The sequence below is a fragment of the Talaromyces amestolkiae genome (genome assembly GCF_001896365.1).
Source record: "Talaromyces amestolkiae strain CIB chromosome Unknown scaffold13.1, whole genome shotgun sequence".
In the NCBI taxonomy this organism is placed as follows: domain Eukaryota; kingdom Fungi; phylum Ascomycota; class Eurotiomycetes; order Eurotiales; family Trichocomaceae; genus Talaromyces; species Talaromyces amestolkiae.
The window spans coordinates 89,666-108,257 of record NW_024468049.1 but is presented as its reverse complement, the minus strand read 5'-3'; the positions used below and the strand labels follow the sequence as shown (position 1 = coordinate 108,257).

The 18,592-nt window shown below is 43.9% G+C and overlaps 3 protein-coding genes across 3 annotated transcripts; all 3 read right to left on the bottom strand.

Moving 5' to 3' along the window:
* Nucleotides 1-1,056: 1,056 nt before the first annotated feature.
* BHQ10_006712 (uncharacterized protein) lies at nt 1,057-2,115 on the bottom strand (the record flags this gene model as incomplete). The annotated part of the gene is made up of 1 exon (XM_040879329.1): nt 1,057-2,115. The coding sequence occupies one exon, from the start codon at nt 2,113-2,115 to the stop codon at nt 1,057-1,059; it is 1,059 nt and encodes a 352-aa protein (XP_040735216.1).
* Nucleotides 2,116-6,049: 3,934 nt separating this feature from the next.
* Nucleotides 6,050-7,158, bottom strand: BHQ10_006711 (uncharacterized protein; the record flags this gene model as incomplete). The annotated part of the gene is made up of 2 exons (XM_040879328.1): nt 6,050-7,033; nt 7,087-7,158. 2 exons carry the CDS (start codon nt 7,156-7,158, stop codon nt 6,050-6,052), a joined length of 1,056 nt encoding a protein of 351 aa, XP_040735215.1.
* Nucleotides 7,159-9,576: 2,418 nt separating this feature from the next.
* On the bottom strand, nt 9,577-13,788 carry BHQ10_006710 (uncharacterized protein; the record flags this gene model as incomplete). The annotated part of the gene is made up of 13 exons (XM_040879327.1): nt 9,577-9,661; nt 9,715-9,875; nt 9,927-10,081; nt 10,143-10,340; nt 10,396-10,545; nt 10,598-10,981; nt 11,037-11,055; nt 11,121-11,602; nt 11,653-11,756; nt 11,838-11,964; nt 12,111-12,478; nt 12,646-12,715; nt 12,771-13,788. 13 exons carry the CDS (start codon nt 13,786-13,788, stop codon nt 9,577-9,579), a joined length of 3,321 nt encoding a protein of 1,106 aa, XP_040735214.1.
* Between the last annotated feature and the right edge of the window lie 4,804 nt (nt 13,789-18,592).

The window sequence follows — 18,592 nt, the reverse complement described above, 5'->3', positions numbered from 1 at the left end:
TCCTGCAATGCCCAGGGCATGCATCGGCGATATGGAACAAAACTGGGGAAGGAAAGTGCTGGGATCTACGTGTTCAAACCTATTATGGGTATTTTCAAGGCTGTCAGTAATACTCAAACCCGAGATAATCCAGGACTGAAACTGTGCTATGACAGCCTTCAACTCCGCCACAGATCTCTATCTTGCATTGTTCTCGGCATATATTACATGGAACTTAAAGCTTGATGTGCGTGTCAAATGTGGGTTGGTAGCTCTTTTAGGCCTTGGAATCTTGTAGGTATTTCATCAATTTCTTTTCCATGCGGAGTACCAACTGATAAATGTGATTGCTATTAGTGCGATGATAGCCTCTATCATAAAGACCGTTCAGATACGTGTTCTTGTGAGTGTTGACAGTGACCCGACTGTTGCAACAGTCAATTTAGAGCGTTGGCTCTATATCGAAACTTATCTAGTCATCATTACGACTTCAGTACCCTTTCTCCGATCGTTGATCCGCACGACAAAGTTGAGCTCTGAAAACTCCTATATGACTATACAACCATCTCGTATTGCGCCTTCTCGAGGTATGGAATTATCCGTACGGTCCGGAAATCAAGAATCGATTAGCGCATCCAGTGACAGGGGGGCTATCTTACAGAAGACATTCGGTGGCAGTAGCTCTATCGTTGGAGATATTGCAAATGATGAATTTGTTGACTTTGATTGTTGGAAACACGGTCATCGATCGGTTTCCTGTGACAGTATCTCTAATGACCTTCCATAAATTGTTATATACACCTCACATGTGCAATAAATTGAAGCTTTGTTTATAGGGTCTTGAATATTACATTGATAGATTATACCTAAGCATGCTCTGTTGGTATCGGTCTTGTGATCAGCGTTGAAAACGAGGCTTACATCCAGGTATCGTATCGACTCCATTCTTGATCAGAAAAAGTAAAATAACATCTATATACAGATTTGAGGATGACACAGCCAAGAGCTATATACAAATGCAAATATTTCTTCAGTAAAGACCTCGGGATCGCTAGTTGAATTGTTTCCCACATTTCTTCAAGCCTTGATGAGGCCGAATTTGAACATACTCTCAGCGGATGCCGTGATTGCTTGCTCATTGCTGTACTTCCATGTCCACCCCAAAACTTCTTTAGCTTTAGCATTGCTGAACGCCTTTTCCACTCCCAAATCTGGTAGGATGAGACGAGCAACTGGGAGGAAGATGGCAACCCCGCGGATAAGGAGGTTTGGTAGGACAATAGTTGGCACTTTATTGGCCTTTGATCCGAAATTTTTCTTCAGAATTTTGGCGACATCCAGCAAAGAAGCAGAACCCTCGCCCACGCATAGGAAGCGCTCCCCTTTGGCATCTGGATTGGTCATAGCAAGGACGTGCATATTTGCACAGTCGCGTACATCAACTAGACCAAAGGACACGCGTGCGAGGCCGGGAGTATTGCCCTCCAAGAGCTCACTGATAGTTCGTAGACTTGTACTTGCATTGGTGCCCAACGCGGGGCCCATGATTAGCACGGGGTTGATGACTGTGAGTTGAAGTTCCCCGCCTTCTTTCTTTATAAAATCCCATGCAGCACGTTCCGCCAAGGTCTTGGATTTAGCATAGGCCTGGACCTGGTTGGAATTGAGGTTGGTCCAATCTTTCTCAGTATAAATGTGTGTCTCTGAAGTCGAGCGGGAATGGCCGCATTCAATTGCTGCGGCACTACTCGTTAACACGACGCGACTGACAGTTCCAGCATCGCGGGCATTGCGAAGTACACGCAACGTGCCTTCACGAGCGGGTATGATCAGATCATCTTCATGTTTTGGTAACCCATCTGGAAAAGGAGAGGCGACGTGTTGAACAAAGGACACGCCCTTCATAGCATCAGCCCAGCCATCATCCTCGAGGAGATCTGCCTGCACTACTTGGAGGGAAGATATTTGTTCCTCGTTTGTAGCAGCCTCGCGAAGCTCCTTTTGGATTTCGTTGGCCCGACTGAGGGTACGCACAGTGGTGCGCACGCGAAACCCTTTCTCAAAGAGGCTGGCAATGACCCGAACTGCGAGAAAGCCAGTACCGCCAGTAACGAGGACCAGAGGCTTATCGGACATGTTGCGCAACTGTGCAGGCCGTACAGCTGAAATGGTGTCTGATTTGTTTGTATTTGGTGGGAGAGTATCCACGGCGATCGACCGTGTGTGAAGAAAGGGGGCTGAGCTGAAAGTGAGTTGCAGGCCCCCACCAATACTACCCAGCTTTGACTGAATAAATAAGGCTTGGCGAGTACTAACGTATCTTGTAGTACTTGATGCTGCTACGTACTTAGCTTTTCAATGATCAAAACTTCGCCCTGAGGTATGTCGAACTGCTGTCGACTTATTCATCGCTTCTTCTGCAGAGTGTTTGAGTGTAATGCAATACAGGGAGCGGCCATGATTGCGCCGGCTCGAGCTGTTTATCACACCGAATTACAACGAGCTTACCGCTTCCCGCTGTTACACGCTAGTCCGAAAGTAGATCTAGTATCCATAGTAGAGATATAAAATACTTTTAATTGGCTGTGCAGTGGTATTTCATCCAATCAGATCCGACAAACTGCACGTCAATCTCCATATAGTCCCGCCACAGATCCAGAGCTAACCGCTTTTAATCTAGCTGTCTTTTTCCTCAGGAACATTGTGACACAAGTACTCTTTGCGCGCCTTCACCGTTCAATGAGAAAAGAGGCGTTTAAGTATACTACGTACTACGCAAGTCAACATCACCAGACTGATGCGCTGGCTGTAGATGCACACAGCCGGTCAATGCGAACTCCTGGTCATCTTTGTTCATCCTCCTCCCAGTGTCCCCAAACACACCTACATAGTGTACCTGGACCTTGATGCGTCCGGTACTATCCCGACTTGTCTGCCAAGACACAATCCTGCCCAGTCGCAGAACATTTTCGGCCGGTTGACGTTTTGGAACGATCATAAATTTCAAGTGTGTACCCTCGAGCACTGCATGATTATCTACAGAAATCCTCCTCAACCCCACCAGATTCAACGCGCCACGTAAAACTAGTGCCACTAGTCTATAGTAGTATGCCTAGATAGTACTCCGTTCTGATAAAGAATTGCCAGCCTAGCACAATTGATTGGACAAGGTTGATGTCCGGACCGAGATAACCATAGAGATCACATTCTGAAGTCATTTATCCTACACTGTTCTTGACTCCCCTCAATTCGTAGCCTGTGGATTTTATATTATTTCGGTTGATGGGAAAGTTGAAATTTGAGCAAGGAAAATTTCCGAGCTTAGTTAAAACAAGCAGCTACATCAATGCGCTAGGTGACGGCCTTCAACATGGAGAACCTACAATGCTCATTACCATGGTCAAGCAAGCAATGTCACACTCAAACAGAGTCGGAACAAAGACAAAGACGAGTACCGTTCACCATATTGGCAAAGACTGGCAGCCTAGCCTTTTTCTGTGTAATGCTATGGTGGTGGAACAAAGTATTGTCAATCCCTCAGCATGCAGGGGCATTTGATCGAAATAGTATACAAGAAGTAGTACAACCAGCTAGACAGAMCTTCCGATGGAACGATATCATACCCAGCGAATCTCTTCAGTATACCGACTGCTTCTCCTCTTTTCTCTGCGCGCGACTTTCCGTGCCTCTAAACTGGAATGCGACATATCCTGAAGATAACACTCCACAGGCCGCAATAGCTGTTATCAAACTCCCTGCCAGAGTACCAGTCACCGATTCACGATATGGTGGATCGATCATTGTGAACCCTGGGGGCCCAGGAGAGTCAGGAGTTTACCAGGTTCTCACAGATGGGACAAATCTTCAGACCGTAGTCGACTCCAGTATATCACCTGAAGCAGGATCAGGAGAAGTTGAGGACGATGCAAAATACTTTGACATTCTGTCCTTCGATCCGCGAGGTGTAAATAACACCACACCTCGGCTCCGATGTTTCCCCGATGCGTTCAATCAGCAAGTGTGGCAGCTCCAGTCACCCGATTACGGCTTGCTATGGCACAGTGAAAGTATCATCGGGCTTGAGTGGGGAAGGGCTTCTGCACTTGGGGCTAGTTGCTCAGCTGAAGAAGAGGACGGTGGTATTTTGCCTTATTTGAACACACCACAAACAGCCCGAGACATGCTTCATTTAGTTGAAAAGGAATCGCAATGGCGAGAAAGGCAGACTGTACATTTTTCAAAGTCCCAGTCTGTGCGCTTGTCGCAGTTGGAAGTGACTGGTGGCGCTATGAAAAAACCACACCATCCCAATGATGCAAAAATCCAATACTGGGGAATGAGTTATGGAACATTACTGGGCGCAACGTTCGCCGCCATGTACCCAGATCGGGTTGGCCGACTGATTCTTGACGGCGTTGTCGATCCAGCGGATCACTATGCTGGAAATTGGCTTACTCAGCTCCAAGATTCAGATCATATCATAAGTAAATTCTGCGAGTATTGCTTTCGAGCCGGCCCTACTAAGTGTCCTCTCTACACTGGCGACTCAGCAGCAGATATCGAACAGAGATTCACGAAAATCATGTACGGGATGAAAGAGAATCCAATTGCTGTGCTTCCCATGAATTCTAGCAGACAAAACAGCATTGGCCCCGATATGATCACATATGGCGATCTTCATCTCCGGCTACTTTCAGGCATGTATTTCCCGTTTACAATGGCAGAAAGCCTATTCACCTTGCTTTGGGAAGTTGAACAACAAAACACATCTGCGGCGCAAATAACTGATCTGTTTCTACGGAAGCAAGCACTACTTACGCCATCTGGATGCCATGAACAGGAGTTATCTGATCCCGATATTCCATATGTATCTGGCATCGGCGCATTTCAGTCTATTTCTTGCATGGATATAGGTGGCTCTATGAATCTCACGAGAACTGGTTTCCGGGATTATTTAAAGAAGCTGCAAGGTCAGAGTCACTGGATCGGGCCTAGTTGGGCACGAAACAAATTATCTTGCGAGGGATTCACAGTGAAACCAGCGTGGAAGCCTGATTTAGCATTCAAGACCCAACAGTGGCCTAATACATCCAACCCTTTGCTGCTTATAGGCAACACTCATGACACAGTTACACCTTTGAGAAATGCACGTCGCGTCTCCACTTTATTCCCTGCGAGCATTGTCCTGCAGCAAGACTCTCAAGGCCACTGCTCACATTCGAGTCCAACTCTATGCACGGGTAAGGTGATACGCCAATATTTCCAGACAGGCAAATTACCAGAGGAAGGAAAAATATGTAAACCCGACACCTTGCCATTCCTCGGTTGTATAAAAGAAAATAAAGGGTCGATAGGTAACTGTGATTTCTCCGACGGGCCGGATGCGAGGTTGTGGGAAGCATTAGTAGAACTGGCAGATCCTTTCAAGCTTAAGCTGGAGTCAGATGCCGCTAGTTTCAGGTCTTATGGTAGTGGTATTTGGTTATAGATGTGACTATCGAGTTGGCATATTTCATGATAGTCGTCTGGAACTACCTGGAAACCTGCTGCACATACCAGCCAGTAGTATTCTGTGGCTAATGGTCGCTTATACATGGAGCATACTACCCACATGGCTATTTAAATCAAGAATAGCGCGCGATCACATTTTTCAGTACATCCTGTCAATGCAGTTGGAACGTATGTAGGTTTTCAGTGCTGTATGCACTCCGACTCTCCGACCCTCCGACCTCTCAACCGTAAATGTCCGACCCTCCGGCTGGAGTTAATGATTTTAATAAAGTCTTCAATAAGTCCGGAGAGTACTTCCACTTAGGTCGCAGATTTTGTTGTCGAATAGTAACTCACGCCAAGATGGTATTTCCTTTGGCCTACGTCACCAGACACGGAAGGGTGTATATAGAATCTCAATCGAAATTCAATGGATTTTCAATACTCGATACCAGATGACTTGACACTCTTTACGTAAGTAGTCGCTTTTCAATGTTAATATTCATTACATTATAGGAGAGATTTCAGTAGGGTTAATTTGGCTGAGCTACATGCTCTGCTGTATAGACATGCCCAATATTCAGTCTTGTAAGATATGAATGACCCGTCTGTGAATATCATCATCCATTACTTCCTCCCTCTGACCCATAGCAATAGCAACAGAAGTGGCAGGGTCCAGCTCCTCGCTTGGTAGACCGAGGATATCATTGTCGAGACCATGTATGGACTCAAAGTCACCACCACCGTTTGGATAAAAGGTACGACTGTAAAGGAATTTTACAAATGCATGATTGTCACCTCGCATGATGGAAGTCTTCGAAGATCTGTAGCGTTCTACAGTGGATTCATGGGTGATGGTCCAGTCCGCGTCATTCGTACCCGTGACACGTTTGACACTGTCAAACATTTCTCTTTGGTTTAGTCGAAAGCTAGATATGTAGACAGGACTGTTACGAAACCGAGAGAGAGTCACTGAGTTGTCATTTTCATCCTCAGGAAGTTCCTTCAGGCTCATTAGGCTGGCAATCGCCCTGCCACACTGTGACCAAGTGCTCGTGTTGATGGGAGTATTGCCACCATCGAAAAAAACAAGAGATCGCTTCTTGAAATCAAAGCCATAGCGGTCAGGCCCGCCACCAAGACTGAATTCGTACCAAAACCCGCAAGCCAGCAAGATGTATGAAGTTACACCGAGACTTTCAACCTCGGTGCAAATTCTAATTTTGACATCCGCTAAATATGTATCTTCACAAAGCTTTTCATTCGCAGGATCATGTCCATACCAATTGGGTAAGATATAAGATACACCAGCTTTAGCTGCCGCACGTATAAGCCTGATAATAGTATCCCTTGGTGCTGTAACTGACATAGTGATGATCAATGCTTGTTGTCCTTGAAGAGCTCGGACAATCTCCGTATCATCATTGCCGCCATATTCAATACGCTCCACTTGAACCCCCGATGGCAGCTTGCTCGTGCTATTAGGCCGTGAAATCACTTTCACGACATGTTGACCGGTCTTTAGTAAAGCTCCAATGATATGCGTTCCCATACGACCGCCAGCCTTTTTGAAAAAGTTAGAGATGACTGCGACAGTAGATGAAATTTCGAACGTACCCCAATGACTGCAACGTTTTCGATACAGTTTCGAAAACTTCGTGGTTGATCCTTTGCATAAATCTGCGCCATGGTTTCCCTGCAAGGGGTTGATCCTTTCTTTGCAATCAAGCAATCAAATAAGATAAAAGTAAACGGTCTGATAAGGTAAGCGAATAATCAAGATAATCTTTCAGTTGGAAGATTCTGACCATTAAATAAAGCCCTGCTAGTCGACTCCTTGCACTGCAATCCGGAAATAACGGAATTACCTAAGAGAGGAAGCGTTTGGTCCGTACATTCCCCGTGGGATTTGGTCATTAAATCTATACGTGTGATAGTGTCTACTAGATGAAATATAGGAAATTCTTGATGCGACTTTGAATATGGAATTAACAAAAGTAAAGTCCGGTAACACCTGCTGGGTAACTAGCCAGAAGACTCGGAGATATTGAATATGACGGGTCGTTCTAACATAATTTTTACCAGAGAAAATACATTCGCACATTGAGAAATCCAATATGAAAGTCCGTTTCTGGACCTCTACGAAATAAGTTTCGAAAAATAAATAACAAGCATTACCATAATATTAGTCCTGGACTATTCATAGCTACTATCTCACAAATGCTGCAAGCTGTCGTGGCTGCAAATCAGAAAGGATTACATACATGTATATCTAATTATGCTCACGCCATGTTACCAGGCTTATTCAAAACTCCATGGGCTTCCAAGACAATACATGTAGCCCAATTTCTACAAGGCAACAGGTGGAATATGGATTCCTCTTACATAGAAATTAGTATATAGTGAGGTTTGAGGTATGTTTATCTTTCCTATGCCTTGTCATTCAGGCATTCGATAATCCTATCCCGCAAACTCTCGGTACACGTGTATATCTGGTTGACTTTGAGGCCAACTTCCCCTGTAATAACATGCCACTGTTCAATCGTTCGCTCCCTGGAAGCTATAACAGATATCATGGTCACATCCACTTGAGTTGCGTGTCAGTGGATCCAATGGCGGGGACTACCATATCATCAATGAGTATCACAGAGTCAGATACAAAAGTAGAATTGATGTGCTTCAGAACATGGATCGCCTTCTCATCGGGTTAATCGTGCATGATGTTGCGGGGGAATAGAGCCTCACCCCTGTACGAAGATGTCAGCAATGAAATGATCAAATACAAGCATGGAAGGATTATTTATCTATGCATCAGACCTAACTTTGATGGATTCGGATTCAAAAAAGTTATGTCGAATGGTTTGAACCCCTTCCACCGGGGAAAGCATGGGCAATGACCACATATAGAACCTCAACAATAATCTGATTCAAGACTTCAGACGGGAGGCGCTGGCGCAGAGCGTTGCTCTGATCGCCAATAACACCTCCAATATCAACGGACAGAGTTTGTGTAGGTTAAAGATCCCCAATTTTTCCTCCAGTGGATACATATCTAGCCATTGACGTATTCCCTAGTGCTGTGCTTGCATGAAGCAATTGTAATAATCATAGTTTGCCGGCAATTTTTGCAACCCTATAAATGCTGGAAGATCCGTACTCAAGTCTTTTGTAAAGGAGCTTGTATCACGATTTTCATATCTTTGTAACTGTTTTCTTTCAATAAGTCAGGTAACGCCCAAATGCAGGGAGCCATGCTGTTGACATTAAAATGGTGATATTTTTAGCACAAATCATAAGTTGAATTAAGCTTGCTATAACTATGAAGGAAGGCCTGGACGGCCTCGATTTACTTGTGGTAAACAGTACTTTCAACCCCTGGATCACTACGGTGGATAGTAATGTTGTTGGCAGTAAACGTATTCCTCGTGGTTTCCTCGATAGTTCCGAGAGATGCCAGATAGCGTATAATGCGTCCTAATGGTATAGTAATAAATACCAATACTTGTTTTATTTTGAGTTGCGGATCGAACACGTATCCTTTCTTTGTCGCTGCTTTGACTGCCACATGTGTAGTCGGAGGACTTCAGTAACTGACCGAGTAGCAATGGAGATGAATCAGTTTTTGTGGCCAGTTCCTCAGCGTTCATAACACCCTTGGCGTCGACCAGTAGTTTAAAAATCATCAAGTCAACCTCAACTAGAACAAAGGGCATGCGTTGATGGGCTCACTGCAGCGGCATATCCTTGTCAGTATGCTCGTTCCGACAGGAGGAAGAAACAGCCGACCTTGATATTTGCAATGACGGCTTCGGGTTTGTGAGCGGATCTTGAGGGCTGAAACCACCCCACCACGGGGCATGTACAAGAATAGTGTCATTCGCGCTCGCAGTTGCCCTAGAAGTGGTAGTCATAAGAAAATGGTTGACAAGCTTGATCAAAGCCATTATTCAAATTCGTATTGAGAGAGTACAAGTGAACTTTTCAAACACAATGATTATACCTGGCGCAGACTTTACATAATCCTCCTGAATCTAATGAGCAAACCTTCTCAAAATCCTAAAAGATCCGACACTCTCTTCTTATCGACTTCATCTTGTTGTCCCCGACTCATAGACACATATTGTAGACGACGTATCCATGTGCGGTGTCAGGCTCGACATAAATATAATCAGCGCGACCATAGCCGTTCATACTGATGGCAGTTAGTAGGTGTCCCAACACAGTGCTAGGTATATCTGAACTTACTTTGCAAAATGAATACATTCTCCTCTCATATCTCCTCCTGGGAAAATTGTCCCTTGGCTGAACCAGCTAAATTCCTCGGGACCGTCACTACCTAATCCGTCATTAATCCAAGCATCTGCGGCTCCAGAGACCGGGTCTAGCGCAAGAAAATCCGCGCGTCCCTAGAAATATCATTAGCTGTTTCATACATTGTTTTGAGGGGTGATCCTTACATCTCCATTAATATCCGCAAAGCGAAGGTTGGCACGCTCCTTTCCTTCAATAGACTTTATAAGCCCGGCGGATTGAAAGTTGTTGAGTCCATGATTTAGCCAGCCAGTTACTGTTCCGTTCTGGCTTATACATAGAAAGTCTGCCTTGCCATCACCTATCGCAGACTTTAGCTCGATATAAATCGTTCAGTAGGCGCGTGACGAATGACTACATACCATCAAGATCTGCAAATCGAACAGATAAATCAAATAAGCCAGTTCCATAATGCTCATGGCAGTCAACACCGCCAGAAACGATCCCCATATCTGTAAAAGAAAATGTATCCGTCTCTCTAGAGTAGTCATTCCGTAGCATATGAATCGAGTTTGATTCTTTATCAACAAGAAGAAAATCGCATTTTCCATCACCGTCAACTGGTCTTAGTTAGCTATTTATTCTCCCTCAAATTGGACTGTGATTAAGACTCACGGTCAGCCAGGTGAATGTCCTTTCGAACATGACCAGACATCAAGGATTCTGTTCCAATCAAAATATGCCCATACTGTCCCCAAGCTGGGAGCATATGGTTATTTGCATAGAGCGTCAAATTGCCAGTTTTACCAATCCACACATAATCATCTTAGGGATACATTAGCTATATGCAAACAATATAGAAGCTGTTACCACTTACCTGTCCCTGAACCCCGCATATCGCAGTAATGTACGCCGTCCCCTTTAGTTCTGGCTCCACCATAACCCGAATTACCAAGTAGTCGCACAGGAAAGAAGTTTGTGTCATCATTCGCTGATGATGCTGGTCCAGTATTGTAAACTGTTGTGTAATCTGCGCCTTGAGCATCGTACTTTGGAAAATCTGTATCTATAGTGAAAGTTTTGTTCGTTACTCTGCCCAGCTTCACGTGAGACCTATCTTCTATTTGTTCGCCTAGTCCAGTTCCATCATGCGTGAGCAAGGCAGGTAACCAAACAGGACGGTAACTGAGATCTGAACCGCGCTGGTTTATTGAGGTATATATTTGACCGCTGTTACTGACCCAAGCCCAGTCAGCTCTCCCTATAACTTGTTAGCGACTCAAAAGACATATTACTATAAGAAAACTAGACCGTACCGTCTCCGTTAATGTCAACCTGCAGCACGTCCATAGTTATTAAAGCTTTCTTTTCGATTCAGGAGGTTGCTGTGGAGGACTTACAAACCGAACTCCATTTATGTCTCCCATTGTACCTCCACTCATAACAACTCCCATATCCTCCCAGATTGGCGTTGTCTGACTTGTCCCAACATTCCTCCATCCGTGAGCATTGCCATCAGCGTCGAGACCTAGGTAGTCAATTCTGCCATCGCCATCTATATCTGCTAATCTGACCATATCACGTGTATAGCCTTGTCCAGGAAGTATAACCCCTAAACTAATCCAGAAAGGATTCGTAAAGAGGTCAGCTCCGATATTGGTGTTTATATATGCAGAGAGTGTCCCATCAGAGGCCAGACAAAGGACATCATCACGGCCATCTCCATCAAGATCACCGAAATGAAAACCTTCTGTATCGCAATCATCCATTACTGCGTCAGAATAGGACTCAGTATAGTTTGAGAAGCCTTTGTTGCCTGTCCCGTCATTTAATGCTATCCCAAAATGACCTGGAGACAATACGTAAACGAAGTCGTCAATGCCTATAGAGTTTTTAATGAACCATCCAGATCAACAATTTTCACGTATTTACCATCGCCATTAAGATCTGCCCACATAGCATTTTCAACCTTGAAGCTCACGCCATTGTAAGGGAGGGGATGTATATCCAGAAGACCATAGGGATGCCCTATATGACTGTAATGTCGTTAATTGTTTTAGTTTAAGCATAATATGAAAGTGGATATGATGGAGAAATTTGCATGATAAATAACGTACTGATAGTTGCTATCATTAACTCCTGATCCCTTTAGAATCTGCACTGGACTGGGAAAATTTGCCGCATTCACTTCGCACGTTGTGCTCGTACCCAAAGTATTAGTATCGTTCAGTCCTGGCACGGCTACTGGTGGAGTCAACCAGCAATTAGAATAGACTTCTTGTATGGCTTTGTACCATAAGTTTGCCATCACTTCATAACCATCTGCCACCATCTATCAGCTTATAGAAAAACAGGCTATCATGTTTTTAGTAGTATCGCTCTGAACTTACAGTCAGTTGGATGAGTTCCGTCACGAGCGTTGATCATCTCAGTTGTGATACTAGACATATCAGCAAGATAAACTAACTTGCCCTGAGCCGCTAGCTTTTCGACCAAATTGACGTATTTCGGGTTTACTTGCTCAGTAAGAGCCTGCTTGGTCGCATTGCGATTGACTAATAGAGTTGAGACTATAATAACCGTGCCGGGTATGTTGTCTAGAAGCTTATTAACCAGGTCTTCCATAGTCTGATCAATACTGTTGATTTCATAGTCCTGTGCCACATCATTTGTGCCAGCGTTGATGAGGACAAGATTGGGAAGCATGGAGAGGTCATTATTAGCTCTATCACTAATCTGATCAACGCGGAAGCCAGGCCTGTTAAACATCTAAAATTAGCATATCTCTATTAGAAACAAACACAGTGACATGAGTGGGGTTACAGTTATCTGTGACATAGAGCGCGAAATATCTCATTGCAACAATTTGTGATCATCGCGGACGTCCTTAAAAAGGAGACCATTCTATCTGGATAGAGAACTTACCAGCCTTCATTGTCATTGTCTCCCATAGTCCCGTGCTGTATTGTACCAACCATATTCACATTGGCACCATCTATCATGGTGTTAGTACGTCTTTTGAGAAAGGCTGCAAAAGTATTTGAACTCACTGGAAATAAGTTTATCACGAAGGTATTTTCTGTAACCGTTACCGGAGGGAGACTGCTGACCCCAAGTGATAGAGCCACCAAGAGGAAGTATACGTAGCATCTGGGGGTCAAAAGTACCACCAACAGGTACACAGGTGCCGTTACCTTTGGTCGCAGGTCGGGTATCTTCAAGAAACTGATTGAGGACCAGCTCTCGAATTGCAGAATGGTAGGGAACTTGAGGATGGAAAAGCTTTGCACGCCAACCAACGGTATCTCTCCAGAGATCATACCACTTGTCATTTACTGGATCACTACTTACTGCAGCCACTTCGGTAACATTAACAGCATCCCAAAGTGCATCTTCAAAAGCTGAAATGTTTGGAAACCTAGCACCCAGTGCTGATATGTCTAGCCCGTCGGTTATTTGATTGGTGGCGTTTATCATGATTTGTAGTTCGGGAGAAGGATCTTGGTCCTCATTTTGGTTATACGGATAGTGAAATAGCCAAAGATTCTCATTCTTTTGGTCTGGTTCTTTGATACCAGGCTCGCAGAATCGATGACCATCCAAAAGGCCATTAGCCTGGATATCAATGAATTTGACATTTGAATCTGCATTCAAAGCTACAGCACTTTGAATCGCTGCGTTGAGCGCGCGGCTCATTGAATTATAGTCCTTTCGAAGGTCTGTGGTCATCATAATGTGTTCTTTGCCATCTGATACTGGATTTGCAGTCCGCGAGAATGTGACTGTGTCACACCCTGGATCGTCCTCGTTAAAGAATTCTGGAAAGCCGGTAACGTATAACCTGAAGGCGTCTCCAATAGTACCTGATCTGCCCTTTGTGACAATTTCCTTGATGAGATGATCAATATTGTTAACTAGTTCAGGGCTGTCAATCAGAGCGTGAGTTTCCTGTCTTTGTTGGTCGCACGGTTTCGTAGGCGTGAAGCCAAACTGGGTAGATTCGATGATACAATTGAAGAGGATGCCTTTGAAGTCGATATCGTTACCCCCGATAGACAGAGTTGCCATTTGTGGATTTCCGAACTTAGGTCGAGGGGCTGATATGAGTACATAATATTAGTTTTGATCAACTTACAAGTATAATAAGATAGTAAGGAACCTACAAAATTGCCAATTTGGTTGGTTTGTGGTGTCTTCATCGTAGAATTGATAAAGCTCGACTTCATCAGTAGTCGATCCGGAGCACACGACGTTGTTGAAGATGTGATTCAATGGTGAAAGATTTGCGTCTCCGTTCAAGAGTACTGGGTAGGCTTGATCATATCGTAGACATCGTCTTCCATCCACATAGTTTCCAGCACCCACCCCAGATGCATATGAATCTCCTAAAGCTGTCCACTCAAAGTCTTGAGAGAAAGAACCTGAAAAAAAGAGAAATATGAACAAGTATCTCCACATGGCTGGTGATTAATTCTCGGGATCTGTTTCCTGTGATAGCTTCAAACCTAATGAACAACAGGACTGTAGAGAAATGGAGCACAGCTTTCTTTATGATTGAAGATAGTTTATATATCAAAGACCAAGAACTTCCAGCATACGAAAGATACAGGCAGGAATTTTAATTGCGTATGATACTATCTTGAATCCAGGGTTCGTAGCTCAAAGCCTTCTCTGATTACTGGTACTTCTAAGGTTGCATTGAATAAAACCCTAGTCAATTCCTGACTCTTAAACCAGTACTGGTTCTAAGTCTGTCTAGTTTTGGAATTGCATGGGTTCCACATATCAGGAGGCCCAAGAATATCTACGGCACGAAAGATACGAGCGATAAATTGTAATACGCTTTGTTGGTACGATGCTACCGTGAACGCGGATTAGCATTTGAAACCCTTGTCTGTTTATTGGTACTTCTAAGGTAGTATTAAATGAAAATCGTCGTGAGTTATTGGCTATCTGAGCCAACATTGGATTCCAAATTCGTAAAGTTTTCTAACTGCGTGGTTTCTGACTATCTCATATCAGGCCCTCCATCCAACATTAGACCCAAAAGAAGCTGGGATGAGTAGTCTGGTCTCTCATATTCTACGATTAATTGCCTCGTGTAGATAAGTCACGGTTAACTAATATTTTGCCATATTTTGTCGATGATGGGTGGTTGGAAAGAGTCCGAACAATCTATTTTAGGGACTAATTACGGGACCATCAAGGTCTGATATAACGTATTTGTGAAGTTCTCATGGTACTTTATTCCATCCACTATCTAATTGTTCATGACACTAAGTTCGGGTAATGTGACTGTTTCAGAGCCTTTAAGACGATAAGTAGGTGTATTTGTAACTCGTTTACCACAATTGGAGAGACTATAGTGCTTAGGCCACACGTGAAACGAAGTTGACATCGTTCAATGTCAGCCAAAGTATGGAAGCCCAACCATTCTAAATTTCCGAAATTTCACTTCACTCAATATGTATCAGGTAGGACTATTGAGAGAGTAAAAATGACAACAAAAACCAACAACTGAATGCCGGTTCCCAAAAGCAACTTCCGGCACTCGAGACGTCGGACGAAAGATTACAACTATCTAGTTTTCTAAATCATTTCTTTGTTGAAGGGTTGAAAAGCCACAATATCTGACTAGCCATTTCATTAGCTTTCGAGATACCGGCCGAAAATATCTTATAATGATATTAAAAAAAAATGTACTACGGTGGAAACCGAAAGGGTCTGGAACCGCTTTAGACACCAATTTAGCGCATCTATAAACCAATCATAAATAGTTCTAAGGTAAGACTTCTCCGCGGTTAGCTACTATGGTAAAAGTACAAGGTAATGGGGCTTATGCCCCCGTTCCTCGGGACGCCACGTTTATAAGCCGAGAGACCCTGTGAGCCTACGCCGCACGCCAGGTCTTAGAATGCTATTGTTACTATTGTAGGGTGATCAACCGAAACTATAGCGTGTATGTGTATTTGGCGGTGTAATCCACTGTTGGGAATAGATTAACACCTCAAAGATTTCAAGGCACGTTCAGAAAACTTAAATCACTAAATTAGGAAGGCTGTCACTTAGGTATGAGCAGAACTATATTTTCAGCTACACCAGCTGCCGTTTTGTTCCCCTCTGATCTGTAAAAAACACCAATATATAAACAAATTGGTTCTCAAAATCACAGTGTTGATCCAATCAATACAAGGAAAAGCGAACTAGATTCCATCTCTACTAAAATGCTTCAATCTCCCCGATCGAGCATCTCATTTCGCAATGTAACCTCGATTACATACTATCAGACATAATAATTTCTAGTTCGATGTAGCAGGCCTACTCTAGCTTCTACACGCCATTGTAGTCACATAGCAATAAGTAGAGAATGAAGAGGCTACCCCAATCACATTCAGATGTACTCAAATATCGAATAGCTCAAAGACTGGTTTATGTCATGTCTAAGGTCGTTGGCCTACTTTCAGTCTCTCCTCTCAGAGAGAGTGGACTGACTATATTAGACCTTATCTATAACCATTCAGAGACTATACATGGTCGGTTAACTCACTTTGAAAGCGCCATTCCTTGTGATTTGGACACTAGAATATCTATTCATTTCTCAATGCCCAGGGCTTCCGAGTAGCACGAGTATTTCAAATTGCAGTACCGAGGTCAATCTCGAGCTAAAATAGTCGGAAACGGATACCCAGTCATCATTTGGAAGGTGAAGTAATTAGAAAGATCCTATGCAGTTTAATTTCTGGAATCTGATATACATTGACGGGCAACGGAGGAGTCGGAAGAACGTAGTGACTTATTGATACTATTCCATCCTCATCCTGGGATTGGAATCTCACGAATTCAAGCTATCAAGGCTTACCTGTGGGTGCATCCTTGAGCACCTGCACAGCACTACTCAGTGAGCACCCACATAAACCCGCTCTAAACGTTACAAAGAGTCCTAGAGGGCTGCAATCAAGTTTTGTTGTAGCAGTGACTCAATTTTGTGGTGTCCCTCCCCACATGATTCTAGACTTCATTCTCAATGCTACGGATAGAAAGAGAACAATCTTATAAGATCTAAGAAACAGAAGCGAACTAGTCAATGGATGTCTTGGATATCAGGTTGAATACCCTTGTCGTCGCAGAGCTTGCGCATTGAAACAGCGAAGTAATTTTTTTATCCAAGGATTGGTCTGTAAGCTGGTAAAGCGGAAAACCCTTCTGGAGCGCCACGAGAACATATCAATAGCAACAGTGATCTGCCAAGCATTGCAGAATAGCATCCATCGTGCGGCGCGGCGCAGCAAAGTCTTTGATATAAGACCCTGAACTGCATGACTCTGACTCGTGCTGTATTTATGAATTTTCAAACTAGCCACGCCAAGGCCCGTAAAATTCGCCGGTACAGAACGTCTTGGCGTTGGTATCGATGCGGTGTGTGTCCATGTGGCGCAATCTAGGTATGTGCATTTAGTTCGCTGTGGAAAGAAGTCTGCATCAATATCAATTGTCTCAGCCCGCTAGAAATCTCGACTACTGTTTTTTAAGGAGATACTAGCAACTATGACACCTGAGCTACTATCCATAGCTAGCTCTGATGCCGATGTTGATAAAGTATACCACATAGCCGGAATCACTCTAACAGTTCAAAACAAGCCCAGCGAGTCTGATCTAATCGGGCCGCTTACCTTGAGCCGCGGAAACCATTTCTGAAATCCGAATGTTGGGAGGACCAGGAGCTAGGGCGTACATCCTAGGACATATTATGGCGCTGCTACCGAGTGCTGCCGAGCGCTAACGAAACTCAAAATCTTGCGGCTATTTGCAGTCGTCAACTACATGAGGCTTCAATAAAAGAGTGATTGCATGCATGTATTAGATACTGTTAGTACATTTGGTAAAGACATGCCGTTCGAACCGAAGTTTATCCGCTAGCTCCTACCTCTGAGATGGACGCTCAGAGGCAGGCAGTCGCAGTCACCTGCACGATCTCTGTATCCCTGCGTGGGCATCTTATCGAATCCACAAGAGTTATGTCGGTGTGTCATAGTCATTTGGTTTGCACTAGTGTCGGAATGGTGATATTTGCTACTAGGCGTATATTCGATACTAGGCTGCGGCTGAGAGCCTCGCCATCCAGGGTCATTCGTGAAATCATGGGATAGCATGGATTGAGACGCAGGAAATATATGGCGACCGCTTTATTTCATTCGACTTCCCAAAGCGCCGTCCATTCAGTACGGTCCATGGACGCTAGGTATTTACTGAATTGGTTGCACGAGACTGGTGGATTGCCAAGTATTTTCAGACAATGTACGGTTCTGAACTTGTTGGAAAGAGATTATTTGTTTGTTTACTTTTTTTTTTTTCCAAACTGAACTTCAGATATTTTTGAGTGTTACTATTCTTGAGTACTCAAAAATCAAGGTCCGGTGGAAGGTAAAGCTTCTACCATCATACTAATTCTATCAAAACGACTTTCCTTCTGGGTATTTGAGCTCGAATTCTCCATCTAGACAATAAATTCTCTCTCCTTCCTTCGTCATTGCATCGAATTTCACAGTTAAATTTGCCTATTTTGTTAATTTGAGATATATACACATAGAAGAGAAATGGTAAACGTACTTCACCCACAAACCAGGGCACATAATAATGAAGACTTATTAAGGCGAAGCCTTTTTCAGGTGGACATTCCTTTTCTCGGTTTGGGTCTGGTTGCTCAATGGTTTCCATTATATCACAGAACGGCAGTGTGCCGCTCAGCCCTGGGTTATTGGTTGAGTTGTCGCGTAAGTCACGAGCATACCAATTCCAAATTGGATCATCTGAGATATCTGCAAGAAACGTTCCTAGGGCAGTTAGTAGATTTCCTCAATGCACTTTCCGTTGA